The sequence below is a fragment of the Sapajus apella genome, unplaced genomic scaffold, assembly GCF_009761245.1.
Source record: "Sapajus apella isolate SASKATOON/1434 unplaced genomic scaffold, GSC_monkey_1.0 scaffold2, whole genome shotgun sequence".
Taxonomy (NCBI): domain Eukaryota; kingdom Metazoa; phylum Chordata; class Mammalia; order Primates; family Cebidae; genus Sapajus; species Sapajus apella.
In genome coordinates, this window is record NW_022436942.1 from 19,859,945 (window position 1) to 19,873,896 (window position 13,952).

General features: G+C 44.8%; 1 protein-coding gene across 3 annotated transcripts in view; it reads right to left on the minus strand.

Moving 5' to 3' along the window:
- The window catches only part of HSD17B6 (hydroxysteroid 17-beta dehydrogenase 6), a 41,385-nt gene that overhangs the window by 13,639 nt on the left and 13,794 nt on the right, over positions 1 to 13,952 (minus strand). For all 3 annotated transcript variants that reach the window (XM_032290265.1, XM_032290275.1, XM_032290286.1), the window contains one exon: positions 5,989 to 6,320. In XM_032290265.1, the coding sequence (XP_032146156.1) occupies positions 5,989 to 6,320 (332 nt within the window). The remainder of the gene's footprint in view (positions 1 to 5,988; positions 6,321 to 13,952) is intronic.

A 13,952-nucleotide genomic window follows, 5' to 3' on the forward strand; every position in this document is an offset into this window, starting at 1 on the left:
GCTCTTGTTACCCAGGCTGGAGTGCAATGGCACGATCTCGGCTCACCGCAACCTCCGCCTCCCAGGTTCAGGCAATTCTCCTGCCTCAGCCTCCTGAGTCGCTGGGATTACAGGCACACGCCACCATGCCCAGCTAATTTTTTGTATTTTTAGTAGAGAGGGGGTTTCACCATGTTGACCAGGATAGTCTCGATCTCTTGACCTCGTGATCCACCCGCCTCGGCCTCCCACAGTGCTGGGATTACAGGCTTGAGCCACCGCGCCCGGCCAACAGAAAGCAATTTTAGATGGAAAATTCAAGAAGGAACAATGAGAAAAGAAAAAGATAAAAAGAGAATAAATCTAAACAAACATTACATATTGGAGAGACAAAAAACAGAACTGAAATACACAGCACCGGTAGCATAGATGTCAGGAGGGATGACTGAAATGTGAGTGTTCGGAGGGCTCCGGATTACTCAGGAGAAAAGTAAAGATACGAATTTTACATTTGATGAACAACATATGCACTTAAAATTTCTACAGAAACCACCAGAGAAATAGAAATAGAGAATATTCTAGTACTTTCAACTTAGTAGTGGAAAAAGTGGAATAAAAATTCAATCAATTCAAGGCCGGGTGCAGTGGCTCACACCTGTAATTCCAGCACTTTGGGAGGCTGAGGCAGGCAGATCAGGAGGACAGGAGATAGAGACCATCCTGGCCAACATGGTGAAACCCCATATCTACTAAAAATACAAAAAATTAGCTGGGTGTGGTGGCGCACGCCTGTAGTCCCAGCTACTCAGGAGGCTGAGGCAGGAGAATTGCTTGAACCCAGGAGGCGGAGGTTGCAGTGAGCTGAGATCGTGCCACTGTACTACAGTTTGCAACAGTGCGAGACTCCACCTCAAAAAAAAAAAAAAAAAATTCAATCAATTCAAAAAATAAAGGAAACAGGAAAAAATGGGACAAATAAAAAGCACAAAGATGAAAGAAATAAATCCAAACATAATAATTAAGGCGACGCTCAGTGGCTCATGCCTATAATCCTAACACTTTGGAAATACACGCCATCTGGATCTCTTGAGACCAGGAGTTTGAGACCAGCCTGGGCAACGCAGCGAGACCCACTCTACAAATATTTTTTATTTTAAGTTAGCTGAGTATGGTGGTGCACACCTGCAGTCCTAGCTACTCAGGAGGCTGAGTTAAGAGGATGGCTTGAATCCAGGAATTCAGCTTTACAGTGAGCTGATCATGGCACTACACTCCAACCTGGATGACAGAGTGAGACTTTGCCTCTAAAATAATAATAATAATAAAGTAGTATAAATATTCTACTTAAAAAACAAAAATTGTCAGACTGGTTTAGCTTTTCTATCAGCTATATGCTCCTTATAAGAGGTCACATAAAATACAGAGATACAGAAAAGTTGAAAGTGTAAGGATTGAAAAAGACTCCAAGGTAAAGTTTTTGTAACTGAAGGGACAGTAACATTATAAACTGAGAGAAGGACTAGAAAGAAAAGTAGAATTGGTGAAGAGGTGAGAGGAAAACAACAACTCCTCCTTTAGATTTTGTGAGTTTTAGGCACTAGTAGAGTTTCCAGATGAAGAAATCCAGCAAGTAGTTGGAAATTCAAATGGAAGGAGTAAGAAACCAAGGACACAGATAAAAAAGATAATAGACAAAAGTATGCATATAGAGGATTCATTCAGCATTTGTTGAGCCCTTAACATGTACCAGACAACATGCCAGAAGTTGGAAATGTGAAAATAGTAAGAGAGGCCCATGTCATCAAGGAGCTCACAGTCTAACAGATGGGAAAACAGTAACAATACAATAGAAATAAATGGATATGCACAGCACAGAGGCTATAACTACCCACAACTCCTGACTCTGCCTGGGGGAGTTAAGAACATCCTCAGACAAGATGTAATATTTTTTTTAATTGAGATGGTATCTCACTGTGTTGCCCAGGCTGGTCTTGAACTCCTGGGCTCAAGCAATCCTCCCACCTTGGCCTCCCAAAGTGCTGGAAGAAAGAAATATTTTAAAGTAAATTTTAAATTTAAAAAACTTTTTAGCCAAATCAGTAAATTTTCAAGTTTAAAATATATTTTTTTTTTAATGTACACTTTGGGAGGCTGAAGCAAGTGGATCGCTTGACCCCAGGAGTTTGAGACCAACATGGGCAACATGGAGAGACCTCATCTCCACAAAAAATACAAAAATTAGCCAAGCATGGTGGTGCACACCTGTATTCCCAGCTACTCAGGAGGCTGAGGTAGAAGGATCACTTGAGCCTGGGAGGTCAAGGCTGAAGGTAGCCGACAATGCCACTGCACTCCCGCATAGGTGACAGAGCAGGACCCTGTCTCAAAAAAAAAAATTAACATCCTGCAACCCACGCAAAACAAGGTTTTACTTTAGAGATAGGGTCTCACTGTGTTGTCCAGGCTGGAGTACAGTGGCTATTCACAGGTGCCATCATAACCCACTGTAGCCTCAAACTCCTGCTCAAGTGATGTTCCTACCTCGGCCTCTCAAGTAGCTGGAACTACAGACGTGTAGCCACTACACCCAGCCAAATGAAGCAATTTCATTGCCACTTTGCAACTCCTAGAGTGAGGAGCTATTTAGGAGATCCAATCACCAGGATCTACTGAATCATAAAACCAAGGGAGAAGGAGAAGAAAGGAATCAAAGAGGAGTTGAATAATATCTACACAAAATAGAACTTAAAAAGAGAATTTATTAATGATTGCCAAAAACTGAAAACAACCAAGATGCCCTTCAATAGGTGAATGATAAACTGTGGCACATACATACAATGGAATATTATGCAGCAAGAAAAAAATTAGCTGTCAGCCTCCGCGCAGTGGCTCATACATGTAATTCCAGCACTTTGGGAGGCTGAGGCAAGAGGATCACTTGAGCCCAGGAGTTCAGTGCTGCAGTGAGCTATGATTGCACCACTGCACTTCAACCTGATCAACGGAGTGAGACCTCTATCTCAACAAAACAAAACAAACAACAACAAAATAAAAAACAGAAATGAGCTATTGAGCCATGAAAAGACATGGAAAACAGGTCTGGTGGCTCATGCCTGTAATCCCAACACTTTGGGAGGCCAAGGTAGGAGGATCAGTTGAGCCCAGGAGTTCAAGACCAGCCTGAATGACATAGTGTGACAATGCCTCTAGAAAAAAATTAAAAATTAGCTGGGCATAGTGGTGTGTACCTGTAGTCTCAGCTACTTGGGAGGTGGAGGTGGGAGGATCACTTGAACCCAGGAGAGTGAGGCTGCAGTGAACTGTGATCAGGCCACTGCACTCAGGCCTGGGAAACAGAGCAAGACCCTGTCTCAAAAAAAAAAAAAAAAAAAAAAAAAAGGTGAGACATGAAGGAATCTTAAATGCATATTGCTAAATGAAAGAATTTAGTCTAAAAGACTACATATAATATTATTCCTGCCAGGCGTGATGGCTCACGCCTGTAATCCCAGAACTTTGGGAGGCAGAGACAGGCAGATCACCTGATGTCAAGAGTTTGAGAGCAGCCTGGCCAACACAATGAAACCCCATATCTACTAAAAATACAAAAATTAGCCAGGCGTGGTGGTGCATGCCTGTAGTCCCAGCTCCTCAGGAGTCTGAGGCAGGAGAATTGCTTGAACTCGGGAGGCAGAGGTTGCAGTGAGCTGAGATGGCACCACTGCACTCCAGCTTGGGCGACAAGAGCAAAACTCTGTCTCAAAAAAAACAACAATTCCAACTATATGACAACTGAAAATGGACAAATTATGGAGATAGTAAAAAGAGCAGTGATTGCCAGGAATGTGGGGAGTGATGAATACGTAAAGCACAGAGGACTTTTAGGGAACTGAAACTATTCTATGTAATACAATAACGGTGGATAGCTGTCATTACACATTTGTCCAAACCCACAGAACTATATAATACAAAGTTAACCCTAATGTAAACTATGGACTTTAGTTAACGATAACATATCAAGATTAGCTCATCAGTTGTAACAAGTGTACCACACCAATGAAAGATGTCAATAATAGGGAAAACTGGGCTGGCGCGGTGGCTCACACCTATAATCCCAACACTTTGGGAGGCTGAGGCAGGAGGATTGCCTGAGGTTGGGAGTTCAAGACCAGCCTGGCTAACATTGTGAAATCCCGCCTCCACTAAAAATACAAAAATTAGCCAGGCATGGTGGTACACACTGGTAATCCCAGCTACTTGGGAGGCTGAGTCATGAGAATTGCTTGAACCTCAGAGGCAGAGGTCGCAGTGAGCCAAGATTTTACCACTGCCTTCCAGTCTTGGTGACAGAGTAAAACTCTGTCTCAAAAAGAAAAAAATGGAAAACTGTTGAAGAGGTATATAGCACTTTGAGATGTCAAGGTGGGAGGATCACCTGAGGTCCAGAGTTCAAGACCAGCCTGACCAACATGGAGAAACCCCCATCTCTATCAAAAATACAAAATTAGCTGGGCATGGTGGTACATGCCTGTAATCCCAGCTACTGAAGAGGAGGCCGAGGCGGGTGGATCACGAGGTCAAGAGTTCAAGACCATCCTGGTCAACATGGTGAAACCCCGTCTCTACTAAAACTACAAAAAAATTAGCTGGGCATGGTGGTGCGTGCCTGTAGTCCCAGCTACTCAGGAGGCTGAGGCAGGGGAATTGCCTGAACTCAGGAGGCGGAGGTTGCGGTGAGCCGAGATCGCGCCATTGCACTCCAGCCTGGGTAACAAGAGCGAAACTCCATCTCAAAAAAAAAAAAAAATAGCCAGGCATGGTGGCAATTACCCCTAATCCCAGCTACTCGAGAGGCTGAGGCAAGAGGATCTCTTGAGCCCAAGAGATCAAGGCTGCAGTGAGCTATGATCATGCCACCATACTCCAACTCTTCAAAGATTACATTTATAAATACTCTACTTGCAATATGAGATAATAGCTTCAAATCTATTCAGCTCATTTTTCAAAATAAATATTAAGGAAATGAAACACCACAAAAGATCTCAACAGTCCTTCAAATGACAAGGCCGGCCTTCTAAGCCCAGCTTTTGATATACACAGTCAGCCCTTCATATCCATGAATTCAATCAACCATGGATTAAAAAAACATTTTTAATTTGCATCTATATTGAACATATACAGACTTTTTTCCTTGTCATTATTTCCTAAACCAGGGGTCTCCGGTGCCTGAGCCACAGACTGGTACCAGCCCATGGCCTGTTAGGAACCAGGCCATACAGCAGGTGAGTGCAGGCAAGCGAGCAAAGCTTCATCTGTATTTACAGCCGCTCCCCATCACAGGCATTACTGCCTGAGCTCTGCCTTCTGTCAGATCAGTGGCAGCAGCAGATTCTCATAGGAGCACAAACCCTATTGTGAACTGCACATACCAGGGATCTACGTTACATGCTCCTTATCAGAATGTAATGGCTGATGATCTGTCACTGTCTCTCATCACCCCCAGATGGAGCTGTCCAGATGCAGGAAAACAAGCTCGGGGCCCCCACTGATTCTACATTATAAGTGAGTTGTATAATTATTTCATTACATATTAAAATGTAATAATATAAATGAAGTGCACAACAAATGTAATGAACTTGAATCATCCCAAAACCATCCCCACCCACTGTCCATGGAAAAACTGTCTTCCACGAAACTGGTCCGTGGTACCAAAAAGGCTGGGGATGGCTGCCCTAAACAATACAGTATAACGATTATTTATGTATCATTTACATAGTATTTAGTATTTTATGTAACCCAGGGATGATTTAAAGTATCCATTACCTTAAAGGAAGTGCCTAGATTGTAACTAAATATTACACTATTTTATATAAGGGATTTGAGCATCCTCAGATTTTAGTATCCACAAGCAGTCCTTGAACCAATCCCCGACAGACACCAAGGAACAACTGTATATATATCCTTAGCATCTTCATGCCTAAGTAAATGAAAGGAGAAAATATTTCATACCTCTGTCCCCCACATGCTCCTTCACCCACTGGGTAGCTGCAGCGATGCTCTCCGTCTTGGTAATATCCAGAGTCACTGTCTCCAGCCTGTCAGATGTCTGGCGCCTCAGCTGCTCAGCTCCTTTCTCCGTCAGACACGCAGCCAGCACTCTCAAGCCTCGTGCATCCAGCTGTCTGGCCAGCAGGTTCCCAAAGCCCGAGTCACAGCCCGTGATAAAGACAAACTTGTCTCTCAGGTGACTCACCACCTGCCTCTCCCGGTACCAGCGCAGAAGGTAGTACAGGCCCACGAAGGCCACCAGGTAGAGCCACATGGTGAGGGTGCGTCCTTCTCTTTTAAGAGAAAGAAAATATCTTTCATTTTATTCCTTCCATTTTCTTTAACCAATATATCTGTTTAGTATTCGCCATGTGCCAGGCATTGCAATAGGTGATAGGGACTCTTTTTTGACTAATACTTGGTCCTACCCTCAAGGAGCCACGGTCTAGAGAAGTAAGTTAGTGAGGTAACCAAACAAATCCAACGCAGTGTGAAAGGTGCCCTAACAGAAGTGTACACGCAGTCTACAAAGGAATATGACCGATAGCCTACCACAGAAGCAATGATTTTGGTACTACTTCCTACAGGATAGGTAAGTTCAAAAAGTGGACAAGGATGACCACATTCCAGGCAGTAACAACGTGTACATGAAGGGAGTTGTGAGCAGCACAAAACTTCTTGAGACCTATAAGCAATTCTGCATGGGTGCAATGCAGAACATACAGAGGAAGAGACTGGAGATGAAGTGGCAAAGGGCCAAATCTTGAAGGGCCTTGTAAGCCACACTATGGAATCTGAATGTTATCCTATGGACAGAATATGCTACTAAAAGACATTAAACCGTAGAGTCAGGTGGCCAGATTAAGTTTTAGAAAGATCTGTCTCACAGTAGCAGTAGAGGATAGATGAAATGGGTGTGGTGAAGGCAGGGAGATCCATTAGGAGATCCAATAGTTTGGGTGAGATATTTCGGCCAAAGCAGTTTGTAAATCTAGACTAATCAGAAACATTGTTGAAATGGGTGTTCACAGATGCCTATGTTTCTATATGAAATTCTGGAGAAAAGTTCACCATTTTTTGGTAATCCATACATGTTGGCAGAACTAACATCATTCATGACAATATAGGTAGGGCTTAAAGATGGGTGTGGGCCCACTAGCATCATATGGCCTATACCACAATGCCTGCATGAGGTGAGTCTACGCAATTCAAACTCTTTAGTTTGACATGAATGTCCCAGCACTCTGGATACTGGCTTAGGCTTCTCTCTTGCATCCTACTCTTTAGCCATAACAAACAACTTTCAGTCCCCTGCAAAGCACAGACTTTTTATGCCTCTGCACACAATTCTTTCTACTTGAAAGAAGCAGCCCTCATCTACTTGGTAAATAACAGTCATCTTTTTTTTTTTCCTTTTTGAGACAGAGTTTCACTCTTTTTGCGCAGGCTGGAGTGTAATGGCACAATGTCAGCTCACTGCAACCTCCACCTCACAGGTTCAAGTGATTCTCCTGCCTCAGCCTCCTGAGTAGCTGGGATTACAAGTATATGCCAGCCACACCTGGCTAATTTTGTATTTTTAGTAGAGACAAGGTTTCACCATATTGGCCAGGCTGGTCTTGAACTTCTGACCTCAGGTGATCCACCCACCTTGGCCTCTCAAAGTGCTGGGATTACAGGCACGAGCCAGCCATAATGTTCATCTTTTAAGACTCAGCCTAATCATCAATTTCATTCAGCAAACATTAATTCAACATCTACTTGAGTTAGACACAGTGTTAGGCACTGATACACAACAGTGAACAATATATAGTTCATTCCTTATTGAATTCACAGTCTCATGAAGACTAACAACAATGCATCATAACAGAAGTAAAAACAGGAAGCTGCTGGAACACTCAGGAGAGGCTTCTAAGTCATTCTAGAGAGGTCTGAGAAGCTTCCTAGAGAGAAAAAAATGTAAGTTGAAATCTACAAATATATTAGTCCACTTTCACACACCTATAAAGATACTATCCAAGGCCAGGCATGGTGGCTCATGCCTGTAACCCCAGCACTTTGGGAGCTGAGGCGGGTGGGTCATAAGGTCAAGAAATCGAGACCATCCTGGCCAACATGGTGAATCCCTGTCTCTACTAAAAATACAAAAATTATCTTGGAATGGTGGTGCATGCCTATAGTCTCAGCTACTCAGGAGACAGAGCCAGGAGAATTGCTTGAACCCAGGAGGCGGAGATTGCAGTGAGCCAAGATCGAGCCACTGCACTCCAACCTAGGCAACGGTTTTTTTCTGAGACTGTCTCAGAAAAAAAAAGCTAACCCTTTCTAAGCACTTGCTGTGTATCAGGCTCTGTTCTAAGATGTTACATATATTAACTTTTTGAATTCTCACAAGACCCCTACAAGACAGGTCCCATCGTTACTCCTGTGTGTCACTTCAGATGCCACGACAAAATTAGACATGCAAGAAATTCTGGGAGAAACACCCTCAGAGGACAAAGGGGGAGGGCACAGGAATAGGTGGTAATGCAAATCTGACACCTCTAAAAGGAGAGGGGAACAGAAGAAGTAGGTAGGAAGAGATTTAAACTGAAGTGGAGCCCCAAGAAAGTCTCAGCCAGGTCCATGGGGAGTCCTTGAGCAAAGACTGCCACTTGAGAAGTCCCACAATGGGCAGAACTGACCCAGCTCCAGTACTGCCATCCTGCTGGTCATTGGCTGACCAGTGCCCAAGAGGAGCGTGCCTCAGTACAAATACCACGGCAGATCAGAGGTTACAGCAACTGGAGGCTGCAAGTCAACCTTGCTCCTTACAGCAGATTCTCTCGAGCAATGTGAGCAGTGCACCTCCATGGCTACCACATTGTTTCATAGTGTGAGCACTGAGAGATTACATACAATACTAGGCAGGGGGGATGAGAATGGTCCAGGCAAGAGACTTTCCTGCCCTCTCTTAACCTGCCCCATGGTCTAATAGAATTGACAGTAGCCTCCTTGGTGTCCCTATTGTGGCCTAGGTTTATCGTGATGCCTGCTGCACTTCATTGCACTGCTTTTCCCCATTTTTAGACTATACGGCCCTTGAGAGCCCAGGTTACATGTTAGTCTGCCCCTGGTGCCCTGTGAATGGCACATAGCAGTACTTAGTAAATGTTAGAAAAATTAAGTAATGCCAAATGAAAATGTCCTGAGAAAAAACAGAGTGGAAAAAAAGCAAGGAGAATGAGCCAGAGAAGTAGGAAAAAGAAAGCTGATGAAGCTAAGAGAAGAGGAGCTTAATAAGGATCAGCAATGCAACCGGGAGGTCTGCTGAGTATGAGGAGGGCACTGGTGCTCTTAACAGGAAGACTCAGAGAGCGAAGGGCACAGACACCAATCTTCAGTGGACTGCTGCATTAATTGGAGGGCAGTAAGTGGAGCCGAGTGGAGACTCTTTTTCAAAAGCCTGGTCTGGGAAGGAGGGGAGAGAAGGCAGTAGCGAGAGGGCAATTTAGGGATAGGCGAGTAAAATGGAAGGAGACAGTGAGGAGGAGAAAGCAGTGGAGAGAGGCATCTATTGCTCCTCCCTCCCCCTCCATCTTCTCTTTCTCTCCATTTCCCCTCTTCCCCCGCTCTCTCCTTCCTTCTCTGAAGCCCTCTGCCTCTCTGCAATCTGAGAGCTCTGTGTTCTCTGGCCAGCTGCCTCTGTTCTGCCCAGTTGGCATTCCCGGTGCACCACAGTAACAGAGAGAGCTTCATCCTGTCTGTTTATTGACTAAAAGGCAATTTTCTGTTCCCAAAGATGAAAACCTACCTCCCCTGCTAGGGAGAAGCTCGGCCCTCACAGCCTCCCTGGGCTTTACTATTCAGCCATCGCATGCCTAGCAGCAAGAATACCTGCAGAAGAGATACACCTGGCAGAATCCCAAACCCTAGGCCAAACCTGAATGTGCCTCGAATATTTCAAATATGAAACTCAAAGTGGCCTGTTTGCTTTTACAAACAAACCATTCATCTGCAAAAGCTGTGCAATTACTTTACGTTTTTGTCTTTGACTCAGATTATTTATACAGTTCTTAAACTGCTATTTCTTGATCAATTTTTGACATTCTCAACTAACTTCCTGCTATGGCAAAAAAGAATTCAGCTTTCTTACACCATATTGTCAGCCTCTTCCTTTCTCATCTACACTGTGCTGTCTGGTTAATTTTCTTTAATGAGTTTTGAGGCTGTGCCTGGAAAAAATCTTCATAATCACACATGCATAGGTTAAGAACTTCCACTGTTTATTTCAGGCCTGCCCCATCTTGGGCTTCATCATTGCTTGAAGCTACTACTCTCCCACAAAGATCTTGAAAAGCTAGGCCAGGCATGGTGGCTCACGCCTGTAATCCCAGCACTTGGGGAAGCTGAGGCAGGCAGATCACCTGAAGTCAGGAGTTCGAGACCAGCCTGGACTACATGACTAAGCCCCATCTCTACTAAAAATACAAAAATTAGCTGGGTGTGGTGGCAGTGCCTACAGTCCCAGCTACCTGGGAGGCTGAGGCACAAAAATTACTTGAACCTGGGAAATGGAGGTTGCAGTAAGCCAAGATTATGCCACTGCACTCCAGCCTAAGTGAGAGAGTAAGACTCTGCCTCAGAAAAAAAAAAAAAAAAATCCCAAAAAGCTGAAACTGCCCTCTCTGCACAGCCCCATCCTATCTTTGGGGCTCTTCCGCTCCCCACTATCTCCCCACTACCTGTCTGTTTCTTCTCTGCCTTCCTTTTCCTTAAACTCTATTACTGCAATCCTCTCACAGTTTCATTCACCTCCTTATTCTGCATAGGTCTCATAGTTGGCTATTTTAGGGTGCTTCACTACCACTCCAAAGCCTATGTTCTCTAGCTGCCAGCTGCCAAGTGGTGCTAGAGAAAGAGCATAAAACAAACTAACCATTTATATAACAAATCAATGCTATCCTGTCTCAGCTGGGCCCTCCCTGATACAAGGCAAGCCTTCTGTTTGCCTCCATTTGACTCCTCCCTTATTATTTCCCAACAACACCTGTTCCAAATCTTTACCAACCTTCAAATTTTCTTCAATGTTTAACTAGTTCTCCTTCCACAGATGAGCATACATGTTGCTTCCCTGCCAAAACCCACCAGATAAAGCTCAACCTGGACACTCTAATTCATACCCACAACATTTTGCCTGTTATCTCAGAGGTTTCCAGGACCCACTGAGGGTACCTCTGCTCTAAATGTCTCTATATTATTCTCTATCCTCTTTCTTTTTTCTTCCTCCCTAAGACCATCCTAACCTGCCACCCCTTTAATAACCATCCTCTCTCTTCCCCATATGGCCAAAATATTCAAAGAGCAAGCACAGGCCCTCTATTTTCTTACCACCCACGAGCTCCTTGCACTTCACCTTCTATTCCCATCACCCTCTGAAAACTCTCTCACAGCTCACCAAGGCCCTATTAGCAGGCAGTTCCCAAGGCCTCCTCTCTCTTCTCCTCAGACTTCACTGTGATACTTAGCACTTTCCTTTTTCTTATGATTTTTTTCTGATTCTTAGATTCTAACCTGGCCTTTGGTGAAAAAGGAGATTCTTTCAGATCATGCCATGCCCTTACTGGATTCTGTCTGTAACTCCCTGTCATCCATAGGATAAAGTCAGAACTGTCCAGCTTGTACACATAATAATAACAGTGAACAGTTATAGAGAACTTTCCATGCCAGGCACTGTTTGAAACCATACACACACACACACACACAATAGAGGGTATATGCAATTATTATGCCCATTTTTCACACGAGGAAACTGAAGCACAGATTAAGGCAAAAATTAAGTGATTTTTCCAAGGTGAAACAGAATGAATAGCAGAGACAGGATCAAATCCAGAGTGTTCACCTGCAGAAGCCTTGCATCTAACCACTACACTACACTGCCTTTCCCTGGAAGGCTTTTCATGGTCAGGCGGTGGCCTGTCCCTCGGCTCCTGTCTCTCACAGCCAGAAGCCATGCTTTAATCCTTCTGACTACCCAATTTGAAGAACACGGTCCTCCCTTCAGTTCTGAGATGCTCTACTCCCGTTCTCCTGTAGTAGTCACACACAGTGTCCCTTCCCCTTCTCCCCTCCCAGCTCTCCCTCTCCCTTCTATACCCTAAATGCAAGGACTCCCCAATGTGTCTTGATTGGCCTATTACAGAAGCTTTCTCACTAACCCCACAGTGTCACTCTCACTTCCCCTCCCCTCCACATAGGGCTGTCTGGTTAATTTCCCTAAAGCACAGCTCTGCCGATGTCATTCCCTGAATAATATTCAACCTACTGAAAATCTAAATCTAAAACCTTAGTTGTAAAAGGCTCTCTGTAACTGGATATTGACCTTTTCTCCCCCTCCTCTTTCCCACACTGCCTATGTTCCATCGAAACCAAAGAGCTTTAAAATGAAGGAAGTATGGGCCAGGCGCAATGGCTCACGCCTGTAATCCCAGCACTTTGGGAGGCCAAGGCGGGCAGATCACGAGGTCAAGAGATCGAGACCATCCTGGCCAACATGGTGAAACTCATCTCTACTAAAAAATACAAAAATTAGCTGGGTGTGGTGGCACGTGCCTGTAGTCCCAGCTACTCAGAAGGCTGAGACAGGAGAATTGCTCGACCCTGGGAGGCAGAGGTTGCAGTGAGCCGAGATCGCACCACTGTACTCCAGCCTGGCGCCTGGCGACAGAAAGAGACTCTGTCTCAAAAAAAAAAAACTGAAGGAAGTATGATTTGCTGAGCCTTGGAGGACAGGTGCTATCTGACAGGTGGTATCTGAACAAAGGCATTTCAGGCTAAGAGAAAAGTGAGAGCAAAGACCTGGAACATGGAAAGTACAGAGCACTAATAAATGGTGATACCAGCAAGACTACTCTAAATGATTCCCTAACTACCTTTCCTTTTCTTTCTTTCCGAGAACCTCTCTGCATGAGCTTCCCTGCCCCAACTCTGATTTTGTGGATGGTGTAGAATCATGAGGCTGGACCCAGTGGCTCATACTTGTAATGCCAATACTTTGGAAGGCCAAGGCAGGAGAATTGCTTGAGGAGTTCAAGACCAGCCTCGGCAACATGGCGAAATCCCATCTGTACGAAAAATACAAAAGTTAGGCAGGCATTGTGGGGTGTGCCTGTAGTCCCAGCTACTCCGAAGGCTGATGCGGAGGGGAATTACTTGAGCCTGGGATGTTGAGGTTTCAGTGAGCCGTGATTGCACTACTGTACTCTATCCTGGGCAACAGAGCAAGACCCTGTTTGGAAAAATTAATAAATAATAAAAAGAAGGGATAAAAAGGGGTTTTTTTAGTGTTTGTTCGTTTGTTTGTTTTGACATGGAGTCTCACTCTGTCGCCAGGCTGGAGTGCAGTAGTATGATCTTGGCTCACTGCAACCTTCACCTCCTGCGTTCCAGCGATCCTCCTACCTCAGACACCTGAGTAGCTGGGACTACAGGCGCACACCACCATGCCAGGCTAATTTTTGTATTTTTTAGTAGAGACAGGGTTTCACCACATTGGCCAGGCTGGTCTCGAACTCCTGACCTTTGTGATCCATCTGCCTTGGCCTCCCAAAGTGCTAGGATCACAGATGTGAGCCAGCATGCCTGGCCTAAAAAATATTTTTTAGCCGGGCGCGGTGGCTCACGCTTGTAATCCCAGCACTTTGGGAGGCCGAGGTGGGTGGATCACGAGGTCAAGAGATCGAGACCATCCTGGTCAACATGGTGAAACCCCGTCTCTACTAAAACTACAAAACATTAGCTGGGCATGGTGGTGCGTGCCTGTAATCCCAGCTACGCAGGAGGCTGAGGCAGGAGAATTGCTTGAACCCAGGAGGCGGAGGTTGCGGTGAGCCGAGATCACGCCATTGCACTCCAGCCTGGGTAACAAGAGCGAAACTCCGTCTCAA